This window comes from Acinonyx jubatus, chromosome D1 (genome assembly GCF_027475565.1).
Source record: "Acinonyx jubatus isolate Ajub_Pintada_27869175 chromosome D1, VMU_Ajub_asm_v1.0, whole genome shotgun sequence".
Lineage (NCBI taxonomy): Eukaryota > Metazoa > Chordata > Mammalia > Carnivora > Felidae > Acinonyx > Acinonyx jubatus.
Window position 1 is genome coordinate 15,852,287 of NC_069390.1, and position 19,378 is coordinate 15,871,664.

General features: G+C 51.4%; 2 protein-coding genes and 1 pseudogene across 16 annotated transcripts in view; 1 reads left to right on the top strand and 2 right to left on the bottom strand.

Moving 5' to 3' along the window:
* NR1H3 (nuclear receptor subfamily 1 group H member 3) lies at positions 1–14,021 on the bottom strand. Of its 10 annotated transcripts, none has more exons than XM_053203218.1 (10): positions 13,884–14,021; positions 6,208–6,287; positions 5,509–5,697; positions 4,750–5,016; positions 4,298–4,506; positions 4,013–4,192; positions 3,766–3,865; positions 1,021–1,134; positions 712–806; positions 1–521 (listed from the first exon to the last, which is right to left on the bottom strand). In XM_053203218.1, the coding sequence occupies exons 2-10, from the start codon at positions 6,248–6,250 to the stop codon at positions 375–377; spliced, it is 1,344 nt and encodes a 447-aa protein (XP_053059193.1). In that variant the 5' UTR covers positions 6,251–6,287; positions 13,884–14,021; the 3' UTR covers positions 1–374. The 10 variants fall into 10 exon arrangements, with proteins under 10 accessions (XP_053059193.1, XP_014931142.1, XP_014931141.1 ...); XM_015075656.3 differs by lacking the exon at positions 13,884–14,021 and adding an exon at positions 13,758–13,859; XM_015075655.3 differs by lacking the exon at positions 13,884–14,021 and adding an exon at positions 7,620–7,769.
* On the bottom strand, positions 5,177–5,301 carry LOC113603539 (uncharacterized; annotated as a pseudogene).
* Positions 13,969–19,378, top strand: part of ACP2 (acid phosphatase 2, lysosomal) — a 10,275-nt gene continuing 4,865 nt past the window's right edge. Inside the window, exons 1-10 of one of the 6 annotated variants that reach the window (XM_015075658.3) lie at positions 13,969–14,110; positions 14,696–14,791; positions 15,096–15,182; positions 16,263–16,415; positions 16,524–16,622; positions 16,701–16,790; positions 17,240–17,372; positions 18,159–18,241; positions 18,373–18,479; positions 18,594–18,769. In XM_015075658.3, the coding sequence (XP_014931144.1) occupies positions 13,997–14,110; positions 14,696–14,791; positions 15,096–15,182; positions 16,263–16,415; positions 16,524–16,622; positions 16,701–16,790; positions 17,240–17,372; positions 18,159–18,241; positions 18,373–18,479; positions 18,594–18,769 (1,138 nt within the window). In that variant the 5' untranslated portion in view covers positions 13,969–13,996. Of the gene's footprint in view, positions 14,111–14,187; positions 14,342–14,695; positions 14,792–15,095; positions 15,183–16,262; positions 16,416–16,523; positions 16,623–16,700; positions 16,791–17,239; positions 17,373–18,158; positions 18,242–18,372; positions 18,480–18,593; positions 18,770–19,378 lie in introns of those variants that run through there. The other 5 variants (XM_027072760.2, XM_015075660.3, XM_027072763.2 and 2 more) reach the window with 5 other exon arrangements.

Here is a 19,378-nt window from a genome sequence, read left to right on the forward strand (position 1 = left end):
TGAGGCAGCCCCCAGGCATTTATGGCCAAGCCGCAGTGACAGTGGAGAATTTCTCTTGGGGCCCTGTGGGGAAAACAGGAAGTGGTGGAGGCAGGAGGGGCAGGGCCCTGGAGAACCTTGTGCAAAGTGGCCCCCAGGTTCATCCATTTGGTTGGGTCAGTACGATCTTCAAATGGAGCACACTTCTAGCAGGGCCCTCACTGCCCAGCAGCCACAAAACTCCCAACCCTTTGACTCTCCTTTAATGCCACACGAGGATCTCCTTTGCCCAGCTCCCAGGAATGTTTGCCCTTCTCAGTCAGCTCCACCTGTTGGAGGCAGCCAGGCGCCTCAGCCATCCAGCCCAGAAAACAGAAGATATGGGGGAAGAACAGTCATTCGTGCACATCCCAGATCTCAGAGAGCAGCGGGGGAAGCTTTTTGTCCTGCAGGCGCAGTGCAAACACTTGCTCTGAATGAACACTGCTCAGGGTCCGGAGGCTCACCAGTTTCATTAGCATCCTTGGGAACATCAGTCGGTCCTAGGGGAAGAGAGGGACAAATACAGGTTCTGTCTCTCCCCAGGGAAGGGGCAAGGGTAGGGGAGTTGTGAGAGAGGTACCAAATTGTCTGTGCAAGATGTAGTCAGGGAAGGAGTCTTGAAGGGAAAACAGGTGTGTCAGGGGATAAGCCTGTGGGGAGGAGGAAAAAGGACACCATTGGGAGACTCACATGGGGGTGGTGGATGGAGACGTAGGCATGCAGAGCCTCCACGTATGTGTGTTGTAGCCTCTCTACCTGGAGCTGGTCCTGCACGTTGGGCCGGTCTACAGGTCACCAAGAGAGTCGAGGAGCAAGTCTGGCCACGGTCTTAGTTCCATATCCCAAATCACAACCCCCAAAATAGGGACATTCCGCACCCAACATCTCCCAAAGTAGCACAACATGGGCTTCCACCCCCACAATTCCTGCCCCATGGGGCCTGCAGCCCCCTCTCGGTGCAAGTCTCTTGCTCCCTTTCCCTCCTGCCCCTCCTCACACCTGCAGAGAAGATGCTGATGGCGATGAGCAAAGCAAACTCGGCATCATTGAGCTGCAGCTCATTCATGGCTCTGGAGAACTCGAAGATGGGGTTGATGAATTCCACCTGTAGCCCTGGGGAGGCAGAAGGGAGGCGGGGGCATGCAGCACGAGCCATGGGAGCTTCCTTCTCTCCTCCAACTCCTCAACTTAGGGGAACTATTGGGAACGCACGAAGAAGTCTCCAGGGCTCTGCTGTGTAATGTTAGGCAAGTTTCTTAACTTCTCTAAGCCTCATCTGTGATATGGGAAGCTCATCTGAACTTGTAAGACTGTTGAGACGGCTAAATAATAAAGCATGCAAAGCACATAGTGCTGTGCCTGGCACATAGGAGGTGCTGAATTGAATGACAAGGATAAATTCTTCTATTATTGGCATTTTAAAAAAATGTTTATTTATTTTTGAAAGACAGAACGTGAGCAGGGAAAGGGCAGAGAGAGAGGGAGACACAGAATCCAAAGCAGGCTCCAGGCTCCTAGCTGTCCGCACAGAGCCCAACTCAGGGCTCGAACCCACAAAGTGCAAGATCATGAACTGAGCCGAAGTTGGACACTTAACCGATTAAGCCACCTAGGTGCCCCTATTATTGGCATTCTGGAGGACCCCACATTACTAGAAATAGAGGCAACTCTTATTTTTATTTACAAAGAAAACTTTTCCACTGGCAATAGGCCTTACTTGTTTGAATACCAGAGATAACATGTTTCACATCCCAGCAAGAACACAGCAATAAGGTTGAGGGTATGGACTATGACAACAGACTGCCTGGGTTGGAGCCCTGGCTCTGCCATTTATTGGGTTGTGTGACCTTGGGTAAGTTACTTAAGTTCTCTGGGCCTTGGTTTTTCCATCTGCAGAATGAAGATAGTGATAGTACTCATCTCATGATGGATCCTTATTATAACGTGGCACATACTAGATAAGTGCTTGTTAAATAAGTAATAGATTAAAAAAACAGAGCCAGATTTCTTGCTGAGGAGAGTGAAGTTCAACAAACCATGACCTAAAGTCGTGACATCTAAAGAACACTTCTCCCATCACAGTCTCCCCCCTCCACCCTATCCCCTAAGCTCTCTCAGATTTCTTTTAGCAACCATCTGCTAACTTTTCCATTCAAGGCTTCTTGGTTAGTCACTTCCTGTACTTTCACCCTGATGTTTACCAAGTGTGTGCTGAGACATTTAATGGACATGCCCCATTTTATAAAGCCTTTCTTGTTGAGGTGTTGAGCCTCCAATTGTGCCGAACAGGCCCTTTGTACAGAGAGGAGGCGGAGGCTCTGGAGATGGTCTGTGCACCCTTGCAGGGTCCGCTCATGTTACCAGGCCACATCATTAGTGGCTGCAGCATAGAGTAGTGGATGCAGAGAGGGATGGAGACGTGACAAAAGAGGGCCCCTGCTCCTCCTCCCCAAGACCTCGCTGACAAAAAGAAATGAAAGGCAAATGTGATGGCATCACAACTGCTTATATAAATGAATCTATAAATAGGTGCAGATTCAGATGGCACAAGCCCGCCAGTGCTGCAGGAACACCCGGACATGAGAATGGCGAAGGGTTCAGAAAGGAGGAGGTTAGGAAGGAGGAGGAGGCCACGCTTGGGAACGACCTGGATGATAAGCATTTAGGGAAAAAGGCAGAGAAAAGGAGCAGGGCTGGGTTTTTAAAGCTGGAAAAAAGTCCTCAAGTTGCCCCCATTAGGCGCCTGTACACTCCAGCAGCACACAGGGCACTAGAGAAGCCAGGAGATGTGACAGGCCACTGCCATGCTCTACAGTTAAGGGAGGCCTTCCTAGAAAGCTCAGAGTGGCCTGTATTGGACAAGAGGCATATGAGCTGGTCTGAGTCACCAGAAACCAGACAATGAGCTCTGTCCTGGAAAGCAGGACCTACCAAACCCCAAGAATGGAGTCATAGCATTGGCCCTATTTTACAGACCCACTCACTCAGGTGTTAAACTACTCGGTCTCCCGTTGAGCCGAAGTTGCAGTCCCTCCAAAACACCCTCAGCCGTCCATTCTTGCCCACCCCCACTCCCATGACACAAACATTACCAGCAACTGAATATGAGGAAGCCAACACTGCTTAGCCTACAAGTAAGGATCAAAGAGCAGCGCTGTGAACGAATTCTTGGAGAAAACATTCCAGGTGTAATGCAGCACGGGGAAGGGAGTGTTCACTCTTAACCTAAAATGGCCCTGAAGTTGCCACGTTTCAGCTTCTGTTCCACAACTCATCAAAAAAAGCATTTGAAAGATAGGGTGAAGTCAGTCCACACGTTCCTTAAAGGGCACCACTGAGTTCCTTATTAAGTACTAAGACTCGGTGCAAAATCTTTTCTTTAGGCAAAACATCATCCAGAAGCACAATATTACATGGAGTTTCTTGTTTGGCTCAAGGAAGAAGGACATTCCTGTGCCTCTTTGACCCTCCTCCAGGGTGACAATTCCCCAGAACCCCACCTCAGATTCCTTAGAACAAACACCATGTGAGAACCACTGGCCAAATGCAACAGAGGACAGGGGTCTATTTGGAGCAGCTGAGAGAGGCCGATCACCATTCCAACTTTCTATCTTGGGAAAACAAGAGGAGCCTTCCCTGAACAGCCACCCAAAGCCTGGGCCTGTGTCTCTGTAGTCACTATGAGCCCAATGACCAAAAGTGTCTCTCCATCCACCCCAATCTTTTTTTGATCTCAGTTCTCACCTGCCTTGGCAAAGTCTTCCCGGTTGTAACTGAAGTCCTTGAGGAAGGTGATACTCTCACTCCCAGGGTTGTACCTCCGAGACGTCTCCAGGAGCATCACCTGCACACAACAGTAGACCTCAAACAGGGACTCTGCAGGCTGGTCTCGGCATGAGGCACTTTCAACTCCCCATGCGGCTGTCGTGAAGCCCCTGCCAGAGACAATCCCGCCCCAGTCCTCCCGTCATCCCTCAGCCTTGCCAGCCACCTCAATCGCAGAGGTCTTCAGTAGGGCGATCTGGTCCTCCCGGCTGAGCTGCAGGAAGCCAGGCAGCTGTTTGGCGAAATCAACGATCTCCTGCACAGAGACGATGGCCAGCTCCGTGAAGTGGGCAAAGCGCTGCTGACGGGCCTCCCGGCTCTGGGGATCTGGTGCCATGGGCCAAGGCTATCCAGAAGGGCAAGGACGGAAGACACAAACTATACTGAGTCGGATATCAAGAAGCCAACCATGCCCTGGGCACAGCCATCTGTCCCCAGCTCCCTCAGTTACCGTGACTCGGAGCCGGTCAGAAAAAGAGCGTCTGTTACACTGTTGCTGGGCAGCCACCAGTTTCTCAATCATGCCCCGCTGTTCTGGGCTGAGCTGGGGCAGGACTTGGGGAGGTGAGGACACCCTTGGGGGCATGGATGTGGCCTGAGCCTGTTCTTCCTCTTGTCGCTTCAATTTCTTTAGGCGGATCTGCTCTTCGGACAAGACACCTAAGGACAGGGCCGGACGTGAGGAGGGAGGAAAAGGGGGAGACAGGAAGCAAGGATGGGGCACAGGGGTAGTTTGAGGCTCCAAAAAAGCAGAGAGCATTGAGTAAACATAAGGAAGAGATTTTAATCTATACGTAGGGACCATGTAGGAAGGCCCTGTAGGCTCAGCTGCCTGTCTACCCTCACACCCTGGCACCCCGTTCCCAGAAGCCTCCTCCCCCACTCCTGCCCCCAGACACTCACACTCTTCCCGCATGCCAGCCTGGCGGCATTTTCGAAGGCGACACTCCTGGCACTTGCGACGCATGTAGGTGTCCATGGGGCAGTGGCCCCCACTGTGGCAGACATAGCGCGCTCCTTTGATGACGCTGCGGCGGAAGAATCCCTTGCAGCCCTCACAGCTCAGCACGTTGTAGTGGAAGCCAGAGGCCTTGTCCCCACACACACTGCACAGCTCATTCCCCAGCATTTTGGGGGCTGGCCCCTTTTTCCGTTTTTGCGGACGGAGCTCTGGGTACAGGGAAGAGCCTTAATGTTCTTCTCCAAGAAAAAAGCTTGGTGCCCAGCTGGCCACTGCCCTGAGCACTCAGTGACCTTCATTCCCTTCCCTGTACACTGTCCAGTCTGTTATGAGAAAGTAGCTCTCATATACCAAGTGCTATTATGTCCTAGGTATTGTCTGAGCCTTTATATGCATTGATCCATCCTTACAACAGCCATAACAGATAGATACTATTATTAAACTGGTAAGAACAGATGTTACACTCGCTCTTAGCCAAAAGGCCAAGAAGCGATAATACCATTATTACTTCCATTTTACAAATAAGGAAACTGAGACTCAGACGGGCCTAAGGTAGAGACAAAATTCACACTTAGATCACTCAAGTCTAGTTGAATCCAAAGCCTTTGGACTTAACCGTGATCTTATGAGGTAAACAGCCCTAAGGTACCTCTCCCAGATCCAGGGACCCCCTGCCTCCAACAAATCCAACAGCTCCTCACCTGTAGACTCTGGAGGGGTATCCACCCCAGGGAGCAGGACTATGGGCTCTGTTGCCTCCAGCCCTGCCCCCAGGGAGTCCCCAGCCGACTGGGGCGTGCTGGCTTCCTCCCTGAGGACGCAGTTGCTGACTCCCAGCGCCTGGCCACTTGCATCTTGCGCATCTGGCTCCCACAGCTCCACTGCAGAGTCTAGCCCCAAAAGAGAGGCACAAGGGGGGTCTCTCAGGTCCCTCCCATCCACTTCCTCTGTGTCCTTCTGGGAAACTGCAAACTTGTTTCTACCACTAGAGGGCAGCAAAATGTTGGCTCAGGCTTCAGGCCCCGGGGGTTCATGTGGGCTCTAGGGCTAGTCACTTACAGTCCCCTGTACCTCAATACCTTAAATGAGGATGTTAACCTTTGTCCCCTTGAGGGGCTGATGTGCATCCATTTCAGAGATCGGACAGAATTCTTCAAAGCCAGTGCTGCTAAGCCCTGGACATGCCAGCTGTCCCCGGCAGCAAGCCCAGATTGGGAGGGAACAGCACCAGAACCAGTGTAGAGGTAGTCTGGGCAGAAGGAGGCAAGTAATACCAAGAACGACTCTAGACTGCTCTCTGGGGTATGGCAGAAGGCAAGTAACGAAGGAGGCTGATTCTTGAGGGAGGAGAAGGGCTGAGATGTGGGCTCAGGGGAGAGGGCTGGGATGAAGAAGCTTACCAGGAGAAGCATCAGGCACAGGGGCCTCCAGCCACAAGGACATCTCTTCCTGGAGCCCTGGACATTACCAAGGGACTCTCCTGCAGGAATGATCCATGTTACAGTCTTCAGAACCAGGCTCCTTTCTGGCCTCAGCAACTTTCTCCTCCTGATCTTATCAGTACTAATATATCCGCTAACATTTACTTGCTGTATACGTACATATCAGCCTGTTCTAAGGCTTTATATGCCTTTCTCTCAATATTCCTATGGATGTCGTTACTATTCTTTCTTTTTTAAGTTTATTTATTTATTTTGAGAGAGAGACAGACAGACAGACAGCACAAGCGGGTGAGGGGCAGAGAGAAGGAGAAACAGTATCCCAAGCAGGCTTCGTGTCATCAGCACAGAGCTCCTTGCAAGGCTTGAACTCACGAACCGTGAGATCATGTCCTGAGCCGAAATCAAGAGTAGGACGTTTAACTGACTGAGCCACCCAGGCACCCCAATATCATGACTATTCTTAAGCTCATTTTACAGATCAGGAAACTGAGGTTCAAAGAGATTAAGTAAATTGCCTATGGCTACACAGTTAGGCAATGGTAGAGCCAAGATTCCAATTCTGGTCTGACTCCAAAGTCTTAGCTGTTGGCCACCATGCCACCTCTTCTCCCCAGGGACCCCTCCAGGCCATCACAGAGTGTTTGGGCACATCTGCCCAGCTTCTGTCAGAGCCCCTTCCTCTTACTCCAAAGTAAGGACAGGACTGGGAACAAAGTTGGCCAGGACCAGCTCACTCACTGCTCACTCACACAGTAAAACTCACTGCTTCTTAGACACCCTCACTACTGTCACTTTCCAGGGTCCCGGCACAAACCTCCTGCCTGTGGGAGTCGCTCCAGTTCACAGCCAGGACCCCCCTCCCCCAGAACCCTTCAGAAGTTATTCTGGGACCTAAATAGAATCCTGTTGCTGCCTGGGCTGCCATCACCATTATCATCCTTCAGTTCTCCCCAGACACCACTTTCTAAGATCTACAGGGTAACCTCCCTTCCACCCCAGACTCACACACAGAGCCCCAGGCCAGTGCTGAGGAACAGACCCACCGAATCCCCAGGCCACCGGACTTCCTGGCTGGGACAGTCTCTGGAGCCCCCTTGCTGGGAGAGGAGGATGGTGCAATCCCCTGTCCAGAGGCCTCGCTGGCTGGCGGAGGAGCCGGAGCTGAGCAAGTGAAGGACCGGAGCCCCAGGAAAGTAATGTGGGGAGAGGCTGAGGGGAGGGACTGCTGAGGGGTCGGGCCACTTCTCCTTCCTGCTAGGCAGACTGGAGACGACTGACCAGAACCCTGGCCGCCGTCCCCCACACCCACGGGGCAGCTTCCCTACCATGCTGACTCCTCCCCAGCCCGCCGCCCCTCAGCCCAGCCTCACCCCTGCTTCCCTTCCCCCAACCATGACAGTCGCATTTCCCTGTAGACCAGCCCAGTTCCACGTCTCTCCCCTTCCTCTCCTCACCCCGGTGCCTCTTAGCTGCTTTTACAGAAAGACGGCCTCCCAGGCACCCCCACCCCAATCCCGGCAGCCTCCAGAGTCAGTGTTCCCTCCCCTCCATAGACACCTCGTAGAGCAAAGGTCCCTGCACTGCCCGGAATTGCAACACCGAGCCCCAGCCTGCTTTCCCAGCCTCCCTCCTCCTCTCCTGCCTCTGGGAAAGGGCCAAAAAGCTCTCCCCACAAGCCCCGGGCCTCAGCCAAGCTGGTATCACTCCAGAGGTGGAAAGGCAGGTGCTTTTCCTTCCAGGGAAGCTTTCTGAACGTGGGTGCCCTGCAGGGGGCCACCGAAATGTGAAGAGGCCAGGAGAGAGAGGAGGAGCAATGGCAGGCCTGGCAAGGAGGTAGGGGTGGAGATGGCAGGTGACTCAGGTGCCAGCCCAGGATGGACCTGGGAAGGTACACAGGTTCTCATATCTGGGAACCGTTCCATCTGAAGTGATGGTAGGTTCTAACCAGGATGTACTGAGACTATAGCTGTAGTTGTCCTGCCCTGTTGCCCGGAAAATGAGATACACCCCTGAAGGTAGATACCATGTTTAATTGATTTTATCTCCCCTGTGGCCCATGGAACAGGGCCTAGCATAGAGTAGGCAACAGAGGAGGTACTATGTTCCTGTTTCTTAAATAAGAAAAATAATATGATCCTCTTCTGTACTTGTTAACTCTTGTCAATTTCATCTCAACGTGTTGTTTGGCACCTGAGCTCTGGGCTCAGGTTTTGGGTTCATATCCTGGCTTTGCCTCTGCCTCTTATTAGCTGTCTGATTGCGATTAAATAAGTTACATAATGTTTCTGAACCAATTTCTCTAGCTTTAAAATAGGGATGATACTAATAATGGTTTTAGCTACATAAGGTTGTCATGAGACATAAACAACGTATCACAGCACAATGTGTGGCACATAGTAAGTGTTCAAGAAATGGTAGCAGCTATCATTAACTTCCCAATCCTTTCATCTATAGGTCTTCCCATCATCTGGAATCTCACACTGTTAACCTTCCAGTGCTTGTTTCACTATATCTTTTGGGCCTTAGAGCAACCTCAAGAGGAGGGGAGGGAGAGGGTAAATAACAGGAGCACCATTTTACAGAGAACATTCAGAAGAACTAGCCTCAGAACACTGAGCTCATGGAAGAGCCTTTTCCAAGACCACACACAGTTAGTGGCCAAGCTGGGATCAGAATCCAGATGTCCTCACTCCAGTGAGCACTCCTGTGCTCTTTCTCTTGAATTGGAGTCCAGGATGCTCCTGTCTGGTTGTCTCTCGGGTCAGCTGGACCAATGAAACACTAAGATGGATGGAAGAAGCTGGGGCTGGTGGGTTGCTGTGGGAGAGACAGAGAGCCCCGGTGATGCTTCAGTCCAGATGTGGGAGGCTGAGGTTACTGCTGGTTGTTCACCCCCTGCCCCACTCCCAGTTTCCTGCTCACAGGCTCTTCCTGTTTTGCTGTGAACTCCAGTTCCCATGGGCCCCACATTAAAGGATAGAAGGACAGAGGGCCAGGGCAGGCAGCCAGGGGGATGGAAACAGATGAACAGGACACCAGGGAAGAGAGGAACGGGGACAGAGCGGACAGAGGGTGTGGCAGAACAGGATGGGAGAAGGCCGGGGAAAGCAGAAACAGAAAGAGAGCTTGGTGAAAGATGGGAGGAAGCACAGGGTGGGGTGGGGGAACAGGCGGGGGTTGGAGAGCAGAGGCTTGAGAAGACAGCAGGCTGGGTGGTGTTGCAAAATCTGCCCCCGTATTCACTTTCACATTTCAGAAAAGCCCCTCTGACACCCCCCATCTCAAAGTTCTGCCTCCAGCTTTAGCTCTTGTTCCCTCTTATCACAAGGTCATCCCTTCATGAGGCCACCACCCTTGTCCGAACATCTCTGAGTCATGAGCACAAGGCTCTCCATTCCTCTTGCATGTCTTCCTTTCCAGATTTTCACAAGGCCCCAGCTGTCCTGGAAAAGCAGACACCAGGGACTCCAACCCCTGGGAAACTGGAACCATTCTGTCTCAGCACCCACATCATCCACCCAGTTCCCTCCTCCACCTTTCCCCACCCCCAGAGCTTCAGTGTAGAAGGACAGTCAGAGATGTCACTGAAACACCTGGATACAAGGAACTTGGGATGTAACATTGATCTGGGGCTTGATGACCTACCTTCTGGGAGGTGGGAAAGGCCTCCCTCATCTACTCCTGATCCTCAGCTCCCTCTCCTGACACCCCCGTCTCTCTGCAGTCCAGGACCTGAGACCACACACAAGCCCCATCTGGAGCCTTTTTGACCCAGGCTAGTGCCAGCTGCTGAACAAGCAGATCAGGGCACCATCTCCTCCAAGTCAGGGAGTCCGCTCCTTTATCTCAAGTAGAAGAGAAGGAAGCGTTACCAGTGCTTTACTGCCAGAGCTACCCCTTCAGGTTACAGGGCTTCAGGAGCCTCCCCCCTGTGAAGAAAGAAAGGGAGAGGAAAATGGGAAAACGAAAACCTGTTGGCACTATCGCCAGAGTTTCTGCAGTCCCACCACTGGGACATCTCCCCCAAACCAGAGCAAGTAGTCAGGTGATCAACAGCTGGGGTTACATGTCTCACTTTACCAGACCCACCCGCACAGTAGAGTCCCACTAGCCCACAGGTATTAGGTGCAAAGCCTCCCAGTGCTCTTTCTTTCCCAGTCTCCTATGTTTCTTTGGCTCCTAGAACCTTTGGGGATCTTCCAGGTCACATTTGTGACCCTAGAACCTCCAGAGGATTTTTCCTTGCAGCAATGGGAAACTTGAAGCAAAAACAGAGGAGCATTCCCCAGTCTACAGTCATATGTACTATTCGATAATTCCCTTGAAAGTACTCAAATTCCCATGAAGCAGGCCACAAGGTACAGTTTGGAGAGACAGACTAAGGAAACAGATTCTTGCTCTCTCCTTCACCATTCTGGAAAGGTGCAGAGTGTGGGGGGGTCATCTTGCAGGGCACTCAAACAACTTCTGCCCAACCTCCCAATCACAAGATAGAGAAGAACCCAGGAATTTCTGCTTCTCAGGCTTATGAGTTCAGAGATAATATAGAAGGCAGAAAGGAGAAAAGTAACATTTACTACTATGTATTTACTATTTATCTTTACGTGTATTATTTTCTTTAGCATCATATATAACCCTAAGAGATAGTTACTAGCAAGTGGGTAAATATCAAATTTGAATACAGGTTTAGCTGACTCAAAATCAAACAAAAAAATACCTCACTCCATTACACAAAACCACCTCCCCAGATCAATAAAATGATTAACTCACCTGGATTTAGGTTTACTTCTGACAACACAGTGGAACAGTGGTTTCCAAACCTGGTCTCATTTTCATGGATTCTGATTTATTTGATCAGAGATAGGCCCATGTATCCACCTATCTATAAATCTATCTACACACCTAATTTTTTGCATCTGTATTTAGGAACAAAGGCATGGAGACTACAGAATCATCTGGTAGAAAATATGCAGGAGCTAGGGGTCAAGAAACCAGGGCACACAGGGTGCCTGGGTGGCTCAACCGGTTAAGCATCTCTGATTTCGGCTCAGGTCATGATCTTGCAGTTTGTGAGTTCAAGCTCTGCATCGGGCTCTGGGCTGATGGTGCAGAAATTCTGCACCCTGCCTGAAATTCTCTTCCTCTCTCTCTCTCTGCCCCACTTAGGCCCTCACTCTCTCTCAAAACAAAAAAATAAATAAATAAAAACAAAAAAACAGGAAACAAAACAGGGCTCAGCTCTTGGTTCTACCACGTACTTGTGCTTCTTCACCCTTCCTGGATTTGTTTTTTACTACAAAAAATGGAAATAATATCAGCTCCATCAATCCCTCCTACATAGGATACTTGCAGGCACAAAGGATACAGGCATACTTGAGCAAGTGGGAAGAAAAGCAAAAGTTGAATTTGCTCTACTCACCAAAATTTAGTGAGCCCAAGATTTACATTCCCCCCCCACACCCCCCCCTGCCCCACCCAAGATTTACATTCTGAAATCACAAAGGCCTGGGTACAAGGCAAGGCTATGTCCTTGCAAGAGTAAGGGGCATTTAGCCATGCCCCATTCAACCCAACCAATGTGAGAAAGTTTCATTAGAAATCTCTTTATTGAAGGCATTTGGGGGCCACCAAATATGGCTTAGCAATGCAGTTTGAGTAGCCTGTGAGAAATAGCCCATTATAAAGACTATCTGGGAATCAGAAAACTTGAGTTTTAATCCCTTCTCCTAAACTCTGTGACCTTGGACAAATCACTTCCTCTCTTTTTGTTTTCTTATCCTTTTTTTTTTTTTTAAGAATTTTTTTAATGTTTATTTATTTTTAAGAGAGAGAGAGACAGAGTGTGAGTGGGAGAGGGGCAGAGAGAGGGGGCGACAAAGAATCCAAAGCAGGTTCCTAGTTGTCAGCACAGAGCCCGATGCAGGGCTTGAACCCATGAACCAGGAGATCATGACCTGAGCTGAAGTCAGACGCTTAACTGACTGAGCCACCCAGTTGCCCCTGTTTTCTTATCCTTCTAAAGTAAGGGGACTAGGTTGGATCAGGGATTCAGAGATGCTGAATCAAGAAAACTATTGATGGTCTTCATGAACCTCTTAAGATTATATACAAAATTCCATTTGTGTGTGTGGACATTTTTTCTGGAAAACAGGGCACTAAATTTTCATCTGATTCGTAAAGGTGCTTATGACTAAATAAGAAGGTTAAAAACCATTTGACTACCCATCTTTCAGCTCTCAATTTCTATTCACTCCTCCATAACAATTTTGAAAGGTATATTAAAAATAATTGGATCTGGAGTCATAGGGTAAAATAATGATCCTGCTTTCTCCCATACAGTTTTTTTTTTCTTAACGTTTATTTATTTATGAAAGACAGAGAGAGAGCAAAAGTAGGGGAGGGGCAGAGAAAGAGAGGCGCAGAATCTGAAGCAGGCTCCAGGCTCAAATCCATAAACTGTGAGATCATGACCTGAGCCGAAGTTGGACGTTTAACCCACTGAGCCACGCAGGCACTCTAAGTTTTGTTTTGTTAATGTTTCTTTACTTTTGAGAGAGGGAGAAAGCCTGTGAGCAGGGGAAGGACAGAGAGAGGGAGGCAGAGAATCTCAAGCAGGCTCTGCACTGTCAGCACAGAGCCAGACATGGGGCTCAAGCTCACCAAGCATGACATCACAGCCTGAGTGGAAATCAGAGTCAGACCCTTAACCAACTGAGCCGCCCAGGCACCCTATTCTCCCATACAGTTGTGATCAGGTTTTATTTCTCCCAACCATTTGAGGTGATTTGCTTCCAGTGGGCAGACCTGAATCAAAGCATCCCAAGGGCCTGTGATCCTGGAGTCATTCCAAGCTCAGTCACAAAGCACTAAGGCCAAATTGGCTGCACCTGGATACCAATGGCCAATGCCAAGAGGGTCTCCGATTCTGTGGAAACTACACCTACTCCACTTTATGATACACTCCTTCCCCTTATCCTTATGTATCTCCCCATTGGTCTGAAATTCCTCGCCTGTGGACTCACTGCTTTGATTCTGCAAAGTCTGAACACACTGTCCAACATTCCTTTCGGAGGAGGCATGACATCTTAGAAGACCTCTAAAATTCGGAAGTGGACGTGTGGGAGGGCAGGGAAAGGACTGGAAGGGAAAGTGAGGGGTCTTTTGGAGCTTTGCTCAAAGGCAGGAGCAAGTAGGCTACACTGGGACCAACCTCAAGGACACAGAGAGTCCAAAGAACTGTTGACACTCTGTGCCCTGCACCAAACAGGGCCTCTCCCGGGAACAGGGCCAAGGCTCAAATTCCACCAGAAGGCAGGGGCGTGGAGAAGGGCGCCCTACACTTCCCAGCTCTTGCCCCAATTCTGCAGCAGCTGTGGCTCTGAGCTCAGGACGGGCGGCACTCCGGCCCGAGGGGGCGCTCGCTCTCCCATACACCGGCACACAGTAGGCGCCACCTTGTTACAGGGTCTCCGTGGCAGAGGCCAACCCGAGCTGAGGACTCTCTTTACTAAGACGAGATCTTCAGCTCCTTCTGCCACGCGAGGTCGCGCTACATTCCCACGCTCCTCCGCCGCGGCCGCATCGCATTCCCTCCCAGATTCCTCCTTCTCCCACCATCTCTGCCCCTCCTTTACCAAGATGGCGGCGAAGGCACTTCCGGCGTGTGTCCTTACGGGTGCGTCCGGGCGGCTGCTGTAGGTGCCACGCAGCGGGTTCCAGCCGATTTGCTGCATAGTCTACAGCGGTGATGGCGGGCAGGCCGTTTGCATGGAGCGGGGCAGCTCTTCTCCAGCTCCTTCTTGGCGTGAACCTGATAGTGATGCCACCCACCCAGGCCCGGAGTCTGCGCTTCGTCACCTTGGTAATGAGAGACGGGGTGGCCAAAGGGCTTGCCAGAGCTGGAAGGGCACGGCCGGTTGTTCGAGGGAGGGGCGGGGCTTGTGCTGGGGTCGGGATCTGGAGGAGCGGGAGCCGGTTTAGGACTAGACGACTGGCCTGGAGGGTCGGGGGCCCAGTTCGGAATTGATGTGGAGCCCGAGTTATTTTCGGGGACAGGCAGGGTGTAATTAATTATATATCAGGGCATAGGTCGGTGAGTCTGTCTTGGGACAGGGATGTTGTAGAACGGTAAAGGGACTCACCCTTAAGCCTTTGGTGATTTTTCCCCCATCCCTCCCCCCATCCCCGGCATTGCTTTCATTTCTCCTTTCCTTTCCCATCTGTACCTTTGGCTTCTCTTATGGTCTCCAGTGGCGTTGGTTAGCCAAATTAGAATCTCTGGAACCTGTTCAAAGTTACTGACTTCTGAGTTGGGGTCTTTTGCAGGGGGTAGAGTTAAGGCTTCCTAGAAGGAGTAAGGCATCTCTCCCCAACAAGGGGAGAGATGGGCTCTTTGTCCCTATCGAGGAACTCTCTGACCTGTAGGCAAACCATTTTCTTTCCTCAGCTGTACCGACATGGAGACCGTTCGCCAGTGAAGACATATCCCAAGGATCCCTATCAGGAAGAGGAGTGGCCCCAGGGGTTTGGTCAGCTAACTAAGGTGGGTCACAAGCCAGCCTCCATTCAGGGCGTGCTGTAGAATGAGTGACCTCGAGAGCAGGCTACAGAACTTGGGGCTCCACCAAACTCTCATTTGCCATGTGGGTGCTGACTTTGACCTTAAACTTACTTTCCTCTGTGTCCAGGACAGATGCCATATACAATCAGCCACTTAGTAAATGACTTCTGTGATCAGATTAACCCACTCCTACTTCCAGACAGGGTAAATTTGGAAAGCAATAGTGCCTAAGCCCTGTGGGCTTGCAAGCTGTCCCTTCCCTCTTAACTCTTGAGTTTGCCCACAGGAGGGGATGCTACAGCATTGGGAGCTGGGCCAGGCTCTGCGGCAACGCTATCATGGCTTTCTCAACACCTCTTACCACCGGCAAGAGGTAAGGCTGGGAGCTCCAAGAGGCAAGGGGAGTGGAATCTACTGCCCTCGGGAAGCCCCCTGCCCTCGGGAAGCCTGGGGCACTCTGGCCTCCTGCCATGAGTTTTTGGTAACAACTACAGGACACGACATCCAAGAGCTGTGTAGAACAGAGTCCTAGAGGCCGAGTTGCCCCTCCTTGACTTGGAAGGGGCAAAACTGATCAAGCATCCAATCTCAGACTTTAGGGCCTGGCAAAGTCTTTTCTGATTCTGTGGAATAGCGTAGACTTTCCATCCAAAACACTTACTGAGTACCTACTAAGGGCAAAGTGCTGTGCCAGCACTGTGCGTGTAATGGTGCACCACACAGATATGATCTCTGTTTTTGTGGAGCTTAGAATGAGGTGGGGGTGACAGACGATAAACCACACAGGGCCAAGACGTAAAGGTAGGAGGGAACACACGTAGAGAAGGCATGTCAGGAAAGATTGGCAAGTGTTCCTGATTCTTGAAGCCCTCTTCCTAGAGCCCGGGGATGGTGATGAATGTTCCTCTGGTTACCATTATCAACCACAGGCTGTGGGGTCCTCAATGTTATTGTTCCCTTGAGGGCCAGCTCTGTCCTGGTCTTGCCCCTCCCCACTGCTTCCTCCTCCCTTTGCACAAGCAATTAACTGTTCTCTATTTCCTCTCCCTGATCTCTAAGCTACTTTATTAAGGGGTATATGTGTGTGGTGGGAGACAGTTTCTGCCTTCAAGAACTCTGGTCTAGATAGGGAGATAGGCGTTGTTATAAAAGCAGACAGATAGACCTGACAGCCTCACTGACTGACAGCCTTATACTTTGGACTGGGAAGGCATTTGAACTAGAGCCATTACAACAGGAGTTCTTCACAGAGTGGTGACAGCTAGCCACTACCTGAGCATTTGGCCCTTTGCTGGGAAGAGGGACGAGGAAGGTCAGAGATGGGGAGCAGGGGCCACCATCTGCTGGGTAACCATCAAGAACAGGTTCAGGTTCTCCCCCTGAGGCCCCAATGAGGGGCCAAAGCTGCCCCATCCCACCCCCACAGGTAAGACTTGTGTTGTTGTCTCTGCAGGTTTATGTGCGAAGCACAGACTTTGACCGTACGCTCATGAGTGCTGAGGCCAACCTGGCCGGACTCTTCCCTCCCAACGGGATACAGCGCTTCAACCCAAATATCTCTTGGCAACCTATCCCCGTTCACACTGTGCCCATCACTGAGGATAGGGTAAGACTGGCCAGCGTTTCCCTGGAGGTGGTGAGAGGGACAACTCTGGCCATGGGCCAGCTGATCCCTGACTCCTTCTCAGCCTGTTTTCCCCACTTTGTTCTGCAGCTGCTGAAGTTCCCGTTGGGCCCGTGTCCCCGTTACGAGCAGTTACAGAATGAGACCCGACAGACGCCAGAGTATCAGAATGAGATCATTCAGAATGCAGTGAGTGAGGCTGAGGTGGAGGTCATCACGCTGTCCTTTCCCCAGGGCAGGACTCATCCCCTGATCCTTTTTTCATAGCAATTTCTGGATATGGTGGCCAACGAGACAGGCCTTACAGATCTGACGCTGGAGACCGTCTGGAATGTCTATGACACACTCTTCTGTGAGGTGAGCCCACTTAGGGTCCCAGTGTGACCTTTCTTCTCTCACACCTCGGCAGGCCCAGGTGACCAGGACAAGTGGGACATCATGCCTGGATACCATTCCCACTGGGGAGGTCCAGGCAAGCCGCTTCTTGCGAAACAAGGGAACTTCCCTCATGGGTGAAAAAGAACCTCAGAGTGGGAAATGGTTTATTATCTGTCAGCAGTTCTTGCCCCTCTCCACCCAGAACTCTCGTGCTATCCAAGATTCTGCTGAGTCACGCTTTTCATGCCTGAGCTTCCTTTCCTGTGTCCTGTCCACCATGTCTCCTGGTTCCAGTCCCTCAGCCTCACCTCTCCTCTCCTCTCCCTCCCTCACACACACACAGGCACCTTCCCGCTGGGGAAGAGAGCTGTCCCCGGAGAGGCTCTGGCCTAGGCCTGGGGAGCTAACCTGCCTGCTGCGATACACAGCAAACACACGGGCTGGTCCTGCCGCCCTGGGCCTCTCCCCAGACCATGCAGCATCTGAGCCGGCTAAAGGACTTCAGCTTCCGCTTCCTCTTCGGGATCTACGAGCAGGCAGAGAAGGCCCGGCTTCAGGGGGGTGAGTGACCAGAGCAGCATGTCACTTCCCTCCTCAGGACCCTACTGCATTAACAACCTGCTCTGGAAGGCTGCTCACACACTTCCCTCTCCCCCCATAGTCTTCTCTGCCCATTCAGAACCAGACCTCCCATTAGTCACCGAAGCCTTCCCCCGCCCTCCAAATGCTTATAGCCCCTCTGTCACTGTATGATCGACCACAGTCAGGTTTGCATGCTTCTTTCCTGCCATTCATCTTCTTGAGTCACTCGTGTCAGGAGACCTTCTGTCCCCTTAAATGAATACCTCCCTCCAGAAACCCACCAGGGAACGCTTTGCAAGAAGGCTGAGAATAATACACATGCGCCAGTTTCCTGGTCTGAGCACCCAAGGGAGGGCCAGCTGTCAAACCTTCCTGACATCTCTGTAGTTTTCAGAGCCTGCATGTGCAGAGCTCCCGTATTTGCCACCATCTTATGGGTTTTGAAGCAGTCTTAAGTTTATATCTGTTCCAAACTGGAGTAATTCTTCAGACATGGGCAGGACCTGGTAGCTCACTTATAAAGAGGCAGATCTCTGTATCTGTTGAAATGTACATATCTTGTTTTATCTTGCTTCTCTCTGTAAGTTTCAAAGTTCTTAGAGAACAGGGGTGCTGAAGAGTTTCCTACATGGTTCCCATACACCTAAAAGTTCCCTGTGCAGGTGATCAGGCCCAGGACCAGCAGAGTGTGAAGGGGCTCAGATAGGTCTGATCAAAAGACAGGGGTAGCTGGAGTCACTGACACCAGGATCTCTTCTTCCTTAGGAGTCCTGTTGGCTCAGATACGGAAGAACCTGACCCTCATGGCAGCCTCTTCCCAACTCCCTAAGCTGCTGGTTTACTCTGCGGTAAGTTCCCATACTCCCCAGCATGCGAACGTCGGCCAAAGAGCTGGCTGTCTCCTCTGTTCAGTGCCTGGGGCGGGAGGGGGGCAGGGGTTAGGTGAGGAGGGCTGACAGGGAGCTCCTCTCTGTTACAGCACGACACCACCCTGGTTGCTCTGCAAATGGCACTGGATGTCTACAATGGGGAACAAGCCCCCTACGCCTCCTGCCACATATTTGAACTGTACCAGGAAGATAATGGGTGAGTGGACAGTCTGCCCTCCGGAGGGGCAATTGTGTGGAGGCTGTGGGCAGCCCAAACACTCAGTTATAGGCCCGCTGAGCAGCTTCCATCACCTCTCCTGTCAACCCTCAGGAATTTCTCAGTGGAGATGTACTTTCGGAATGAGAGTAACAAGGCTCCCTGGCCGCTGATCCTGCCTGGCTGCCCTCACCGCTGCCCCCTGCAGGACTTCCTTCACCTCACAGAGCCCGTCGTGCCCAAGGATTGGCAGCAAGAATGCCAGCTGGCAAGTGGGCCTGCAGACACGGGTGAGTGGCTGCCTGCCTCCACTAGTAATCTCCCAAAACAACCTTCGTTTCCTGCCCACCGGTCTCCCGAGAGTTGCTGCCCTTCCAGCCATCTCACTGCATTTCCCTAGACCACCCTGACACCATTGCTCACCTTCTCTCCATTCCTCACTCTCAGGCGATGCCCTCACTTCTCAGATCACTGAGAAAATAACGGTAGCCAGGAGAGCCTGGGCTCATCCTGCAACCAGCAGATCTTCCAGCTTACTTGCTGCTGTAAGCTGCTACCTGAGGCCAATCTCTGCACTCGTGCTCCGGGTCCATCTCTTCTCACCTCCACAGAGACTTCTGGAGCCTTAGTGTTTTCTCTCTACTGGGTCAGTCCCTCCTTGAGAGCCTTACAAAGACCTCTCAGGGCACCATCTTCCTCCAGCCACCAGTTTCTCTGTTCCCTATGAAAGTGGAATCCTTCCTGGTTTGCTTTTTCAGTGCCTGTTCTGTCAGACTCCCAATAGATAGGCTTGTGTCACCTTCCACACCAGTGAAGCCACTTTTGTAAAGGACCAATTACCTCCTCTTACCAAAGCCAGTGACCAATTCTTAGCTTCTCTCATCTCTCAGGGGCATGAT

Bases quoted from the DNA above. Each gene is read 5' to 3' on its own strand.
- NR1H3 (XM_053203218.1), bottom strand. From the start codon at position 6,250: ATGTCCTTGTGGCTGGAGGCCCCTGTGCCTGATGCTTCTCCTG. The intron at 4,507-4,749 runs GTGAGTGTCTGG...CCCTGTCCTTAG, and splicing joins GGCTGGCATGCGGGAAGAGT to GTGTCTTGTCCGAAGAGCAG. The intron at 522-711 runs GTGAGTCTCCCA...CTCTTCCCCTAG, and splicing joins TCTCCATCCACCACCCCCAT to GACCGACTGATGTTCCCAAG.